We start from the raw sequence: 15,005 nt of genomic DNA, 5'->3' as shown, positions 1-15,005 counted from the left end.
GGCTTAATATTAGATTAGATGCCCACTTCTCACAGGCTGCTCCCAGTTTAAGCAAGAACCCTCAAGAGTAAGCAACATAATCTTCAAGGAAGTTCCCACTGCAAACAAAATACTTTTCTCTGTACACATATGTACACGTGCATATAGACACAAACACATTCTTTTCACACAGTGGTAACCTAGCATAAAATCCACCAAATCCTAGTATTAAAACCAAAGGAACTCATTACTCTCTTTGTAGCTGTCTTTTTTCCTCTTGCCCTTGCCCTACTTAGTTTTCCCACATGGAAAGTGCTGCAGACCCTACACACTTGGTGCAGAGATTCTTACCAAGGCAAACAGGAAGATAACTCTCGTTTTCTCAAAAGTCAGGTTCAACAAGGCAGATGTATTGTCACATCTCCCAGAAGAAGTTGTATTATGTGGTATGAAATTCAGCAAATCCAAACCCATCTGTGAGAGAAGAGGAGCAATTATGACACTTGAAGAGACTGAGCACATCACCTTCCACTCAGCTGAGGTGTGGCTGGCTTGTGTTTCGTGCCTACAGTGTTGTGTTTGCCCTGTGTTCCAGACACCAGGGCAGACCTGTGCAGGCTGCACCTGAGTTACCAGGCTGACACATAACTAAGGGCACATCTAACAAAGCTTTCTGCAGCCCTGACTGGCTGCAGGCAAGATCCAAACTGCTTTCTCCACACAAACTGCTTTGGTCCTTGTGGCATAAGAAAAAAAATATCAAGAACCACCACACCACACAGAGGGCAAGATGCTATAAAATACTGCTTTGACATAAGGTAGAAGCAATTAGGGGACCACCTGTCAGCAAATCATCTTGCACGTCATTTTGTCCATGGTTCATGATTTTATAGATTTTATACTGTCTTGCATCTGCAGAAGGCTGTGGGTTAAATGCCACTTGCCAAACAATTAAATAGAAACTCTTTCAGTAGCTCTTAGCTGATCCTCATGTGACCAGAAAACCCACTTGCCACCTCCTCACTGGTCAGTACACTAGAAATCTGCTGTTCCACCAGAAGCAGAACACCAGAATCAGGGAATTTCACACAATTAAGGTGGCTAAAACACAGTTACCATCACAACAAGCCACTGCACGGCCACACACCACCTATAAGTGATCATGATTTTACCTTTCAGTCATCAACATCATAAATAAATGCAGTAGCACTGTTTCCTGTTGGGGGCATTCAACAGTCCTTTTAGGACTCTGGGTTTGTCCATAGGGCTGGCAAGCCAGGCTCTGCACCAACAGTGGAGGGAAAGAATTTGTGCCAGGGCTGGATCTTATATATACACCTCGTATTTTTTCCTCTCTTTTTTAAAATTCTATTAAAATCAGATGTTATGTAGCTTTTAAGCATCAAAGTCAAACCCAATGTCTTCAGTGCTGGCTGGAAGTTAATTAAGTCAGAAGCCTGTCCAGTTTTACAGTAGTAATTTTCCCTTCCACTAGTCATTCATTCTTTCTATACCTCAGGCCAAATTTCTGTATTTAACAGTTTAAAAATCTTGTTTTGATTGCAACTTTGATAACAGGATTCCCCTAGTCATATCTTGGTAATTTTTACTACTTCTCTTAAATGACTATATATACACTTCCTGGATTCAACAGACCAGTTTAATGCTGCTTTTAGTGAATGGAATAATCCTTAAGAACCACTTTCAGTACAAGTGTTTGGAATGTCACTAGTCCAGACCAGGTTAAGCAATTCAAATAGAGGATAATAATGGATGAACACAAACACCTGGGCTTCTAAAAGAAAAAGGTTAGCTTATAATTATTTACCAACTCTTCCCCAAAGAAGAAATCTGAAGGTTTTGAAGAAACAAAAATCAAAATGTACCTTTTCATCTTTTTTTGGATAGGTGATATTAAGCTGTAAGCCCATGTAGGCCAGTACACAGGTTCCATTTGGACCAGTCACGTTGTATTTACCAACTGTAGGATTTGGGGGTGATGATGTTGGTGTTGGGGCAGCTGTTGGAACCTGGCCAGTAGTCTGTTTAGGAGTTGTAGGTGCCATAGTAGTAGTAGAGACCATGTCTTCAGCACATTCTGTCTCTGCAGAGAAAGGAAAACAGTCATTACCAAACAAAATGAAGCTGTGGATGATCTACCTTTTTAATCCTCGAGGGAAAGGATGACACAATTTCAAGTAGCTTTTTTACTAATAAAAGATAATAAAAGCTCAGAAACACAACAGTAAAGCATTACCTAAAGTCTTGTTGCAAAGTCTGGCAAGGCATGAGAAAATCACACCTCTGCTGATAATTTACTGAAATTCATGGGGACCACATCCACTTTCATTCACATCCATTCATTCCACTTTGCCATCAGGTCAGGGTAAATCTGACAGACCCAGCATTCCTGCTGTCCTGCTATTCCAGTGTTCCTGCTGTCTGTTTGCAGCCAGGCTGGGATCCCTATCCCACACTCTGGGCACTTGTGTGGGAAAAGCAGAGGAACAGTTCTCCTGCTCACTGTTCAAAGTGGTCTCCCAGATGTATTCTCCTTCCCCTCACTCTCATTATTCTGGCAATAACCAGAGTAGCCTTAATATATTGCTCTGGCTCTTCTGTCCTTAGGGGGGGATTCTAAGACTGCTTCTGATGCCAAGTTTTCTGCTGTATCCCTCTCACATCCATCCTCCCTTCAGTCCTGCATGAGGAGCCACCCTCCACAGGGTTAACAAGGCTGTGAAGGTGTGCAAGTTCACTTTCTCTTTTCATCCAGTCCAGCAGCAACTTCCAAGGGAACAGTGACTCTGATTTATTTGCCAGACTACTTGGAAACATGTGGCAGCAAGATCTTAACTTGATCTGGGAGCCAAGAAGGTTCCTGCATTGAACATCTAAGCCAAAACCAAAGGTCATAACAAAGACATTACTAAAGTAGAGACTTCCATGTCCCAAGCCAAGGTCATCTCCACATGCCAGGGATAACAACTTGCAACTTTTTAAGGACAACAGCAACTGCAGCAACAATCAACTCTCACTCAAAGGGTCTACTTCTAAAATTTAATGCATACGTACTTCACAGATAAAAGACAACTAATAAATAGCCTTGAACAGTTTAAGTAGCTTAATTTTTGATTATGGCTCAGAAAGAAGAACTCTAATCACACCATCTGAAGTCACACACACTCCAACATAGCATGCTTTCCTATTTCTACTCCACTCCTGGAAAGTCCAAGAGCAGAATGAAGGTGGATGAAGGAGGAGTGATCCTGTATTTTATAGACTGATACTGGTCTGATCCCAAAATCATTTCCTAACAAACCAAAAAGCATCTTTCTGGGCACTTCAAAGGAGAACTACTCTCTATCTGCAAGACCTCAACACACAGAGGCTTTTCTTTAACTTGGCACAGATGGAAACAACAAAATCACATTGAGTGGAAGTTTAGCCTAGTTGGAATTTTAATACATTATTTTTACTGAACTGATTTAGAGCAGTTTCTAGTAGCTCTTCAGGACAGATCAAAAGATGAGACAAAAATCCTTATGTCTTTTATTGACAGTTACAGGAAAGCAGCTGGCAAAACTACCAACACAGAGGAAATGAAGTGTTCTTTCAGAGCTGCAGATAACCACTACCATCCCCTCAGTCACTAACTTCTAGTACACTGACAGAGTCACAATTTCTAGTTATGCAGATGCACTGAATATTAATCCTTCTTCCCTTCAGTGAGCCTTGTACCAATCACTGGCAGAAATATCCTTTCATTAAAGATTTGCAGAGGAAAGAAAAACATTAAGGAAAAATTCCAGATCTGAAGTTTATCAATAACTAGCTGCCTAAGGGACAGGGGAAGGCACAAGCCTACAAGAATGGAACCAGAGGATTATATAAAAGAAGATCTTAATGTCTTAGAAAGAAAAGTATTACACAGTAGGGAGATTTCACTGAAGTTTTGTAGAAGCAAAAATCAGCTTTTCCCAGTATCATATCTTACGTTTGAGCCTGCTGATAAATGATCACTTATCATACTTAACTGCTAAAACAATCAGATCAAAGTTCCATAATTAAAAAAAAAAAAAATAGTTCTGAAGACTGCAGTAATAGAAATCAGGGTTTGGTGTGGGTTTTTTTGAGCATAAATGTAGGTACACATCTTTACTGCAAACTAGTTCACTGAATGGAAAAATTTGATCAAGGGAGTGATACATACAAATCTGAGCCAGTCATGTGAAGCAGCCATAAAAGAAGTCAATGCCACTATTATCATGCATCAGGCAAGGTATTTTTCACAGAAATGAGACAAGGTGGAGATACTCCAGTAGAAGGCACTTGTTCATTGTAACCATTCCATGCTAGCACTGGCTACCCTAATTTTTAATATTTGTTTCAACTTAGCAGGTGCGTAAATGGGATTAACAGCTGAAGGAAAGTTCTACATCCCAGGGAAAATGAAGACTCTAAAAGTAAGGCAAACATTTATCACTCCTTAAGATAGTATGGGGAATCAGTTTATACAGCTCTTTTGTGTTTGAAGACTGCTGCCACAAAAGCAAAGGACATGAACACACCATGAAGTAATTGGCCTTTAATAATTTGAAGTAAAATTCCACACTACTTTTCAATACAAACAATCAGGATAAAAACCTGACTTAGTGGTTGTCCCTGAAGGAGAGAAACCTGACTTTTACAGCTGACATAAAACCTCCTGTAGGAAGATGTACGTTTCTGCTCTCTACAGACCAATTCTCTACTGTCTGCCATTATTTCACTAATTTTCCCCAGAGCACAGAGTAACCAGTTCAAATGACTCTGGTAGAGGCCATAATGCTTGGAAGTTACCAGATACTTCTTAAACTAGGATTTTGGTCATGTGCCCACTCAACCTACTGCAGCATGTGCTTAACACCCATACTCATGAAGAGCCCAGTACAATACCCATGGGAACCCAGGGCACTATCCCCTAGCCACAGATTCTGACATCCTACAGAGAAAACCTGAGGCAAGTCCATTCATTTCAAAAGATGCTGTTGTCAGAGTTTTAGATCCAGTACTCACCTTAAATATGATTAGTCAGGACTTAAAAGAAAGAACCTATTAGTTGTAAAATTAGCTCATCAAGTTAATTTTCCGTTACAAGATACTTACTGTTCACACTGAAAGTGCCATTTGTGAGATAGGCTTCCAAAGTGACATTGCTAAAAGTAACATTGGCATTCTTCATATTGATGTGCTTGGAGTTGATGCATCTGTATTTTGTGCCCATGTGTGCCTGAATGATACTTTTCTGTGATACAGTCTTCACACCTCCTGTAAAAAAATACATTGCATTAGTATGTACCGGCATTCAAAGAAAGGACTTAGTATTATATCCGGCAAGGGTTTTACAGTAACAACAGTAAGTTTTTATTTTACCTGTAGTTGAATTTGGGAAAAAAGTTGCATCTGACAGATTGTAGTGGAAAACTAACTCTTCAACTTGGTACTTGTCTGCAGATTCTGAGAAATTCAGGCTTAACGAATGTCCTGCTCCAAAATCCAATACCAGAACTGGATGAGATGCATTATCTTTACCACATGAGCTCTGTGAGTCTACTGAAGCATTTTGAGGAAGAAAAAAGTGTACAAACTGTGGGGTAGAAAATAAAACACACGTAAGCATTTCCTCACAGCTTTTTAAATATCCTGTAAAACTGCTACAAACATACAGCAGACATTAACATATAAGATGTCTACTTATATGTGACAGTGTTCACAGGGGTCCGAGGATGAGGGAAGAGACGAGGATCTGACTCCATGTTTCAGAAGGCTTGATTTATTATTTTATGATATACATTATATTAAAACTATACTAAAAGAATAGAAGAAAAGATTTCATCAGATGGCTAGCTAAGAATAGAAAAAGAAAGAATGATAACAAAGGCTTGTGGCTCGGACTCTCTGTCCGAGCCAGCTGACTGTGATTAGTCATTAATTAGAAACAACTGCATGAGACTAATCACAAATCCACTTGTTGCATTCCACAGCAGCAGATAATCATTGTTTACATTTTGTTCCTGAAGCCTCTCAGTTTCTCAGGAGGAAAAGTCCTAAAGAAAAGATTTTTCATAAAAGATGTCTGTGACACTTATGTACCAGTATACAGCAAGCAGCATGCTACTGGCATTCAAGTTTGAGAATCCTGCTCTCTGAAACTGGAGGACTAAACAGTACATACTCACAGCACCTCTTAGACTTTTCTTCCTTCTAAACCAGCAATATGAATTTGCAGGTACTTCTGTACTACAAGAATCAAATCTGGCAAACTCTGGACATGTGAAAAATGGGAGAATTTAAGTTCTGCTTCTTGTAGTACAACTGAGCAACAACAAAAGTGAATGGTACATCCTACGTATCTTGGCTGTAATACTTTGAGTTTATTACACATTGTGAAGGAATGTGATAACTGAAGACCAATACAACATTTACTGAGAAGCTCTGAGCTTACTGCTTACAATAAGAAACAGACAAAAGTATGTTATGAAAGAAGTCAGCTCTGAACAATATACCAAACACATATACCAGTATCAGCAGGATTTCAGACCACAGCACCACTGAAAACATGGATTGTACAGTTTAAGGCTCAGTTCAAATCACACACAGCAAGTGCACCACTGGTAAAGTAGTAGGATTTTTTTAACCTTGTATTACACTGATGGCTAGGAAAAAAAAAATCAACAACACAAAACTGCAATAAGACTATAAATAATTCCCAATTCCTATTCAGTAGTGAAGATACAAAAAAATCCCAAAACTTATTTGTTAAGGTAAATTCTTAATTTTCCATTAACAAAGTTTTGCTGTTAATATGGAACAATTTGTAAGCATTGCACTAGTCTGTAGATACACTGAAATCTAGAGATTTGCTACGTAAGAAGGTCACAGATTTCCAGAGTTTAAAAAGTTTAAAAGCTATTTTTCAGTTCAGATTTAATCCATGTGAGTGTGACCAAGTTACTAAAAGAGAACTCCTAGTGGTTTTGCCTTTACAGTTCCAGTGAAAGCCATTTTATTTATCAACAGGACAGGTGTGGAATTTCAGTCACAAAAGTAATTGCACATGTTTTGTTTGTGATTGTTTCAGGCAGCCTCAACCTTGCCATTTAATTAGAAGAAGCATTGGTAATAAAGAAAAGCTGATGCAACATGACTGAAGAGTAAAAATCTTTGTGGAAGCAGTTTTTCATGCAAAGATACTCAGAGAAAGCGTAAATACTGCACACATGCAAAGATACCACATATTTTATAAATACTAAAAAGACTAATAAATAACAAGCAGTCAGATACTCACTGCCCTTACCTCTTTTTGCACACTGGTTTGGTATTCCACTGAGAAGGCTACTGTCAAATCAGCAATTATGCAGACCTTACCACTTGAATCTTTCACTTCAAATGAAGAGGAAGCCTGTAAAAAGCCTGATAAAAATAAAAAGTGGTTAACCCAGTGTCACATAAATTTGCATTTTTTATCCCAAAGAGACAAATATGTACAACTGTACATTTTAGGAGTAAAACTTAAGCATGAGTTTGGAAGCTTAGGCATTAACAGTCTCTAGATTAGCTTCAACATCACTAACAAACAGAGGACAAATTAAACACCTCATTTATAAAACTGCAAAGCTACCCAAACCAAAACTGTTGACATTCTGGCTCCTAAGAGATAAGAAAGACATGCAATAAACATCAGTCATAGTGCTCAAGGCAGCTTCAGTGTTCTCTGCACACAGCAACCATTTTACCATCTTCAGCCAGACCTGGCTTAGCTTATTTGATCCTGCATGCCTCCAGCACTCTGCCTTCCCCCCACAGCACAGCATGCAGCCTTCACTCCTGCTGTACCAGGACACTCAGCTGCACATGCACTGAATGCAGCATTTAGAAAGCCTGGATGGACTGCAGATGTTTTGAAGGCACTGCCAAAAATATCATGATAGAGCATGCTACCATTGCCAGGAGAACTTCTCTTTACCATCCTCACACTCTCCACACTTTAGAGAAGGAGGAGGAGGCCAAGACCCTGACACACAGTGAGGTTATGTTTTCCTGACCGGTTTAAGCTAAACTCAGGCTGAGCTGCTGAGAAAAGCAGAGAAAAGCCTTTCTGCCCCTTGCTCCATTCCAGCCTCTATGCTCAGAGCACGCTGAGTACACCTGCCCCAAGTACTGACTTAACAAGAACACATGGCAAGGGGAGCACACAGCCATCCCTCCTGATGGCAGCAGGGACTGGCACCAGTGGGACCAGCGCCCACTGCCAACAAGGCTTCACACAGGGGACACACTGGGGCAGGCTGGAAACAGCTGGAAAGCTGGTTATCTCCTACTTCATTTGTGGCACGGGATACCTGACAGTGCTCTTGCTCCTGACCAGTTCTTTATTTTAGAATCTTTTATTTTTCAGATTCTCAATTTGTCACCACCACCCCCCAAGTGAACCTCACTGCAAAAAGTGTGAACCATCTTCATGCTAGCACTTTATCAGCTGGCATTTGCAACAACTTCAGTCTTGCAGAAAACCTGGTAAAAAACAGCTGCAAGACATAAGCCATTATCACAAGCAAATAAGCTTTAAGGAGTCAAACATGCTAATCCATTCAACTGCTGATAATAGCAAAAAGATCCAGATGAGAGATTATCCATTAGCTAGCTTCCCTCCCTGAGAAGTTTTCAAAAACAAATCTTACAACTTTTCACTGCAAAACTATGGTGTGTACAATTGTACAAAGACAATTATTAGGAAAAATTGGACTTCTGTCAGCTGGACTTCAGCAGAAGGCACATCAGTTGCAGGAACACATTGGAAACTATTTCTCTGGCACCCAGCAAGCATTTTCCCTTGTCATCTTCCCCTTAGCAACATCACATCCTCTCCCAGCACCAAGGAGGACAAAGCTGAAACTGGAATTCATTCAACTTTATCTTTTTTTTTTTTTGAGAGTCCAGATTTGAAATCAGAGAGAGACTGAAGAAAGAAAATGCTTAAGAACAGACAGCATAGAAAACTTATTTTAAACGAAACCTGTCCTACCTTTGCCTTTATGTCCAGCATAAAATGTTCATTAAGGACCAGATATACCCAAAGAAATGTTATTTACTGCAATTCAGATCAGTATCAGAAACATGTTCATCCACATGGAAGTTTCAATTTGCATTTACATCTGGAACTTGTTTACATTTCATGCAAGCACTACTTTTCTCCAAAGCAAGCTGCTTACACCTTCCTGAAGGTTTCTAACACAGCACAGAAAAGAGTTGAGGCAGGCAATAAGAATCCATTGCTCCTTGAACTAACACTATGACTGAAAAATGTGCTAGAATGAAGACCTTCAGTGTGCATTCAGACTCCCTTGTCTGATAGCTATTAAAATCTTGGCAATTTTAGAGCTAAAAATAACAAAGTAACTGAGTAAAAGAATGAAAGAAAAATCATTTTCAAAAGAAATGCAAGGGAAAGAAAAGACTGAAAAACAAGAAAAATGTTGCTGGCCTAAATGAAAACATGACAGACCTGTCCATTACAAATGATTTAGAGAACAACAGACAATGCAGAGGTACCAGAAAATATCAAATGGAAGACAAATTCTGGTAATGAAGAGCTGATAAATCACCCTCAGCAAGTTTAAGTAATAAAGAATAAGGGGCATGAATAAACATTAAACAGTAACACCTGCATAACTACTAGATTTTTGTAAGGTTAAAGTAATATCATTACATGAATCCTGATTTCATTAGTGTGGAACAAATGCTATAAAACCCCAGTCCTCCTTAAGAACTATTCAGCAGCTGCTGGATTTGCAGTTTCAGTGATGAGACAGACACATCCAGCACGAGACACTGAGTGTCCTTGATGGAGTGGCGAGAGCTGTTTCACTGCAAGTAAGGCAACACTCTCAGGGATGGTGATCAGACAGAACTGAGCTGCAGCATCATCTGCTCCCAAGGTCCTGAAGGAATGCAGATGAAACCAAGTGAAATGTATGGGACATAGGAGCAAGGAAAAATTGAATAAAAAAACCACTGAAGAACAAATCAAGACACTGAAGGAAAGAAGGTCCCGCCTACTGTCTGCTCCAGCCAGTTTAAGGCACAGGAGCAGCTTGCAGGAAAGCAGCTGTTGCGTTTTGTACAGGCAGTTTCAGTGTCAAGTAGTGATTAATGCATGAATCATCAGCAGCCTACAAACACTACAAGCCTACAGTCAAAATGTCAAGACTACAGAAAAGCAAACTGAGGTTGAATCAATCCATCCTGGGAATATTTCTAATATAGCTACATAATGTATTGCTTAATTCTATCAGGGCATATCTGATATTGTTTGTATTGTTTGTACATCTCATAACAATATCATTCTTTGTAGTTAAACACAAAAACTGATAAAACCTCCAGATTCTTAACTTTAGGCTTCAAATGTTCCTCTTAATAAACTGCAGAGCCCTCTATGACAACTATCTGTGGTATAGCAAGTGCAGTACTTCAGATTTAAATGAAGCAGTCCAAGACCTTTCAATAGCAAAAAGTAAGTTTTGTTAGGTTCATTATCATTTGGCTATAAGCACTACATTATGGATATCTAGTAAAGGAATTACCAAAAATGTACAAAGAAATTTCACTTGGTTCAGATGATTCCTTTGTATTCCAGTAAATTGCAACAAAAGACTGCTTATAATACTTATTCTAGCAGCATATTTTCAACTGAAAATCATAAGACAATCTCTCCCTTCATACCTCATTTCTGCAATGAAGAAATAGTCATGTGCAAGAAAACACTTAAAGGTAACTGTTAAAGCAACAACCAGAGATCTTGCTTGAATAAAATCCAGCATGGCTTCTTTATCTAACATACCTACCTCAAGAAAACCCAAAGTATATTAACAGTCTGAGATAAAATAACTAAGTCAAACAAAACAAATACTTCCTTGATTGTCTAACAATTTATCTTAAAGAAATCCACCTCATAAAGTTGTTTGTTTTAAGCTGAACACTACAAAGCTAACAAAACAATCTAGCACATGCTGTCAGGTTTCAGCTTCTTTATAACTGAAATCCTGTTAGTCAAACACAGCTACCCATGATTTACTCTCCCATATAATGGAAACCTACTAAGGGAGAGAGACAAATGGTTGTTGTGTGCTAGAAAACCAAGCATATTTAATGGGAACTGTGTACACCATCTGCTTGCAAAGAGGACATCAGTTACTACAGTTAATGATTTACTTTGCCTCCAATTTTTATTAGAAACATGAAACACTGACAATAAGGAAAAACCAAAAGCTACTTCTGTATAATCTGGGGTTTATCACTATAGTCATGTTTCCTGCATAAGTAAAAACTTCTTTAGCATTGTTCTTCCTCTTGGGATAAAGGGCAGCAAGCCATCCAAATCCACCTGGCCACACATCCTGGATCATCAGTACTTTAAGCTGTACAGATACCTGGGGGATGGGACTGCCTGCAGTGTTCAAGAGGAAAACCATGGCTGCAGCACAGCACAGCTGCCAGCTCCTGGGATGTGCTGTGATGGGGTTCAGAGTATCCCACAGCCTGGTCATACCCATGGACTCTCCTCAGCTCCAGCCCACCCTGGAAATACTGCACAGCAGCACTCTGGGGTAAGGGATACCAGCCCTGAATAATCATCCAGTACCTGAGCTACAGCACTGATGTGTTGCCTTGCACCTTTGCCCAGGTGTTCTGATGACAAACACAGTGAACACTGCTATCTGTGGGGCATTCATCCAAGGAGATAAGAAACGCTGGTCATTATGTAAAGAAGGTTTATTTTCTATTGTACGTGTTAACCAAACTGCCCAGTAATTTACTTATTCTGGCGGTTCAGAATGATCAGAATGAGAGAGTCATCTCTCACTCTTCATTTTGTGAACAGTGGCAATTTCAGTCACGACTTTTAACTCCTAAATCTATGCCAGAGAATAGAATGGAAAAATCCCCAAGGAGTTACACTCTCCTACAACGCTCTGTCTTCCAATGTATGCACCACTCCCAGAGGGACACCAGGTCCAAGTCCTTTATCAGAAGACCAAGTCAAGATCACTTCCTTAGGATTCAGAACCTATACCACCTTGGATGATGCAGAAAGACAGGAACAACTGAAAGCAGGAAAATCCCGTGACAGGCTTGACGTACAAAACACTTTTCAAGAGGCAAGATGGCCTCCATGAAATGATGAGTTATACTTACCTTTCACCAACAGACACATGAGACTGAATGCTGGCTGCCTGGAAAGCTGGAAAAGACAAGGCTGAACTCACTTGAATACCCACACAGTGGTGGGGAAAGGGAGAACAGAGCTTAATTCAGAGATAAGAGAAATTGCTGCACTTGAGCAGGTGCAGCACCTGATTACATCAAGTTCCTGATCCTGCCCAGAATATGCATCCTTGCCAACCAAGAGACAAATTCATGTCATTTCAGATTATGGTTTTGATATTCTTGACTTCAATTAAGGCAGCAAACATTTTGTTTTTCCATTTCAGTTTGCAGATGAATAACTCCTGTCTTTATAAACCAAATTATACAAGTACAAAAGCATTAGAAAGGAAAGGCAATCTAACAGCCATACACTTGCCATTTGACCAGAGAATTGCATAACTGCCTCAAGTTTAGTCATATGAAACTTCTTTATGGCTTCCTATCTAAAGGAAGAAAGTCTTGGGATAGCTCTACAGCAAGTGATTGCATGAGTGCACTGGGAGAGCTGAACTCCCCTGGCCAGACCCTTTTCAGCATTCATTCAAGTCCATTTTGCACTGGCTCTGGTTAGTGCTGCTGTATCACACCACACAACTAACACACATTCTTCAAGGCAGCTGCCAGCCCCAAACAATGTTTTGAAGAAAGGAGCACTGTGTGACAATTTAAAGAGAAAGCTTCCCCAGAGGAGAAGATATTGGAAATAAACTAACTGCCTGAGTAAAACCACTCTTCTAGTCCTACAGAGTAGATCTTAACCCTGTCAAAGAAAGTAAGAATACAGGTGTTCCCATATCATTCTTGTTAAGAAAACAGATGCCATCAGAAGTTTAATACAAGAAAACCAAACATATTAACTGTGAACTACTGTGCTGAAGGCTGAACACTGGAGAAGGAACAAGTACCCACTGCACAGAGCTGAAGCACATTTAAACTCTGTACTCATAATGCCAGGGTGATCTGTAACTGCAGAGACACTCACATTTGAAATTAAGAGTAGAAAAAGTAGTACTGATAGTCAGTGGTGCTGTCAAGGGACAGAGGAGGTTAAGAAACAGTTATACTGAAACTGAAAGGGACACCAGGCCATCTTGAAGTCAGATGCCCAAAAACTGTGGAATCCTGATTTACCAAAAGATACGGTACATTGAAAAGTATGCACAATAGAATCAAGATAATGCAAGGGATTGTTCAAATGGCTGTTGTAATTCCCACCACTTACATGCCCAAAAGTGTCTTCTGCCAAGCTTAAGAGAACACATACCAAGAAATCCATTTCAGCACCAAGCTTTCTCAAGGAATTTCCAAACAATCACGGCTGACTTAAGAGCAAAGACAAACTGTGGAAGCTGAAACAAGCAAAAGCAAGGTGTGCCTTTTGCTAGAAATAAACTTTTATCTTTGAGACCTACAAAGGCTTATCAGAGATAACAGCAGTTAATGTTGCAACAGAGTATCAATCTTTGAGTCAGGTTCCTCTGTACTTAGAGGCAATTCTTCACTCTGTCATCTGCCAAGTAACCTATCACATGATGACTGGCACACTAATTCAGATCCTTAGAGACTCTGCCATACACTTCAAGCAGCTATCAAGCAAACACTATGTCAAGGGCAGCACTTGGTAAAACAGTATTTCCAAAGTTGCTCAACATTAAAGCAGTTAGATTTTGTGAAAACCAAGTTACCCTGGTCTCAGTTGCAAACAACAAATAATGCCAAACCCAAAAAAACCAATTCTGTACCAGGTTTCTCACTGGCTGGAATTTATTATCAAGTTTCTCAACTATCTCTACACGGGTAGTAAGGTTTGAAATTCCTCTTTGGACTAGAGTTGCACAATAGAAACGTGGATTACACGTCAGTGACTCTGAAATGTCATCACACTATTTTGAAAAATTAATTTTCCCTTCTGCAATTCTCAAACACTTCATTACTTATTCACTACACATGTCTGATTCTAACCCTAAATCTAGAGGAAAGTGTTCTCTGATGTGTCTGTGTTTCAGTAATGAAACAATGTACGGGTGCTCTAGATCCCAGAGAGCACGAGCAGCTCTGTTGGCTTTGGCACACAACCCAACTGACTCATCGTGCTCAACAACAGACAAGCACCATCTTACTCGGTATTTCAAAAAGCAGCAGCTAAGTTTAGAGGAGGTACTTCCATTTCTCATAGCCCCCTTTCCCTGTATGTACCATATGCTACCTAAATGTTTTCTTAATTTCATGAGTATATTTGATGGTAGTGAGGAAATTAATTACAAAATGCTCAATGCTGACACATGAAACGTTCAGCTTAGTGCTTGCTGCTCAATCTAAAGAGAAAACTGAAACACTAAGTGAGGTATGGTGAGGTATTCAGGTGGGAAAAAAAATTCTGCTGTCCTGAAGTCAAGGCATCACCAAACAAGTTTTCACATCTGCCCCACCCATACTAATCTTTCAGTCTCCTGTGATCATGACCTTATCCTAACCAGTGTTAACTCAGATGATTAAAAGGCTGCAAATGAGCTAAAATATCTGAAGCCTTCAGCTCATATATTATTATCTTTATCTCTTCTTCTTCTCCCCTCACCCACAATCCAAACCCCACACTCTAGCAAGAAAGGGGTCTCTACCTGCACCGCAAGATCTTCCCCCAAGATTGTAGTATAAAGCTATGCAGAAACACCCAGCTACTAAGCTACTAGACACTGGTACAACATCCTGAACATCAGTAAATAAAATAAAATAAAAAATCAAAAATAAATAAATCTGTGGTAAAATAAACTATTCTG

The 15,005-nt window shown here is 39.7% G+C and overlaps 1 protein-coding gene across 1 annotated transcript in view; it reads right to left on the bottom strand.

Moving 5' to 3' along the window:
• The window catches only part of CUL4A (cullin 4A), a 57,946-nt gene that overhangs the window by 2,645 nt on the left and 40,296 nt on the right, over positions 1 to 15,005 (bottom strand). Inside the window, exons 18-22 of the mRNA XM_054654706.2 lie at positions 7,319 to 7,434; positions 5,395 to 5,608; positions 5,128 to 5,289; positions 1,866 to 2,083; positions 331 to 453 (exon numbers count right to left, since the gene is read on the bottom strand). Coding sequence (XP_054510681.2) covers positions 331 to 453; positions 1,866 to 2,083; positions 5,128 to 5,289; positions 5,395 to 5,608; positions 7,319 to 7,434 — 833 coding nt within the window. The remainder of the gene's footprint in view (positions 1 to 330; positions 454 to 1,865; positions 2,084 to 5,127; positions 5,290 to 5,394; positions 5,609 to 7,318; positions 7,435 to 15,005) is intronic.

Source organism: Agelaius phoeniceus, chromosome 2 (genome assembly GCF_051311805.1).
Source record: "Agelaius phoeniceus isolate bAgePho1 chromosome 2, bAgePho1.hap1, whole genome shotgun sequence".
NCBI classification, from domain to species: domain Eukaryota; kingdom Metazoa; phylum Chordata; class Aves; order Passeriformes; family Icteridae; genus Agelaius; species Agelaius phoeniceus.
This window is presented reverse-complemented; position numbering and strand designations above follow the sequence as displayed.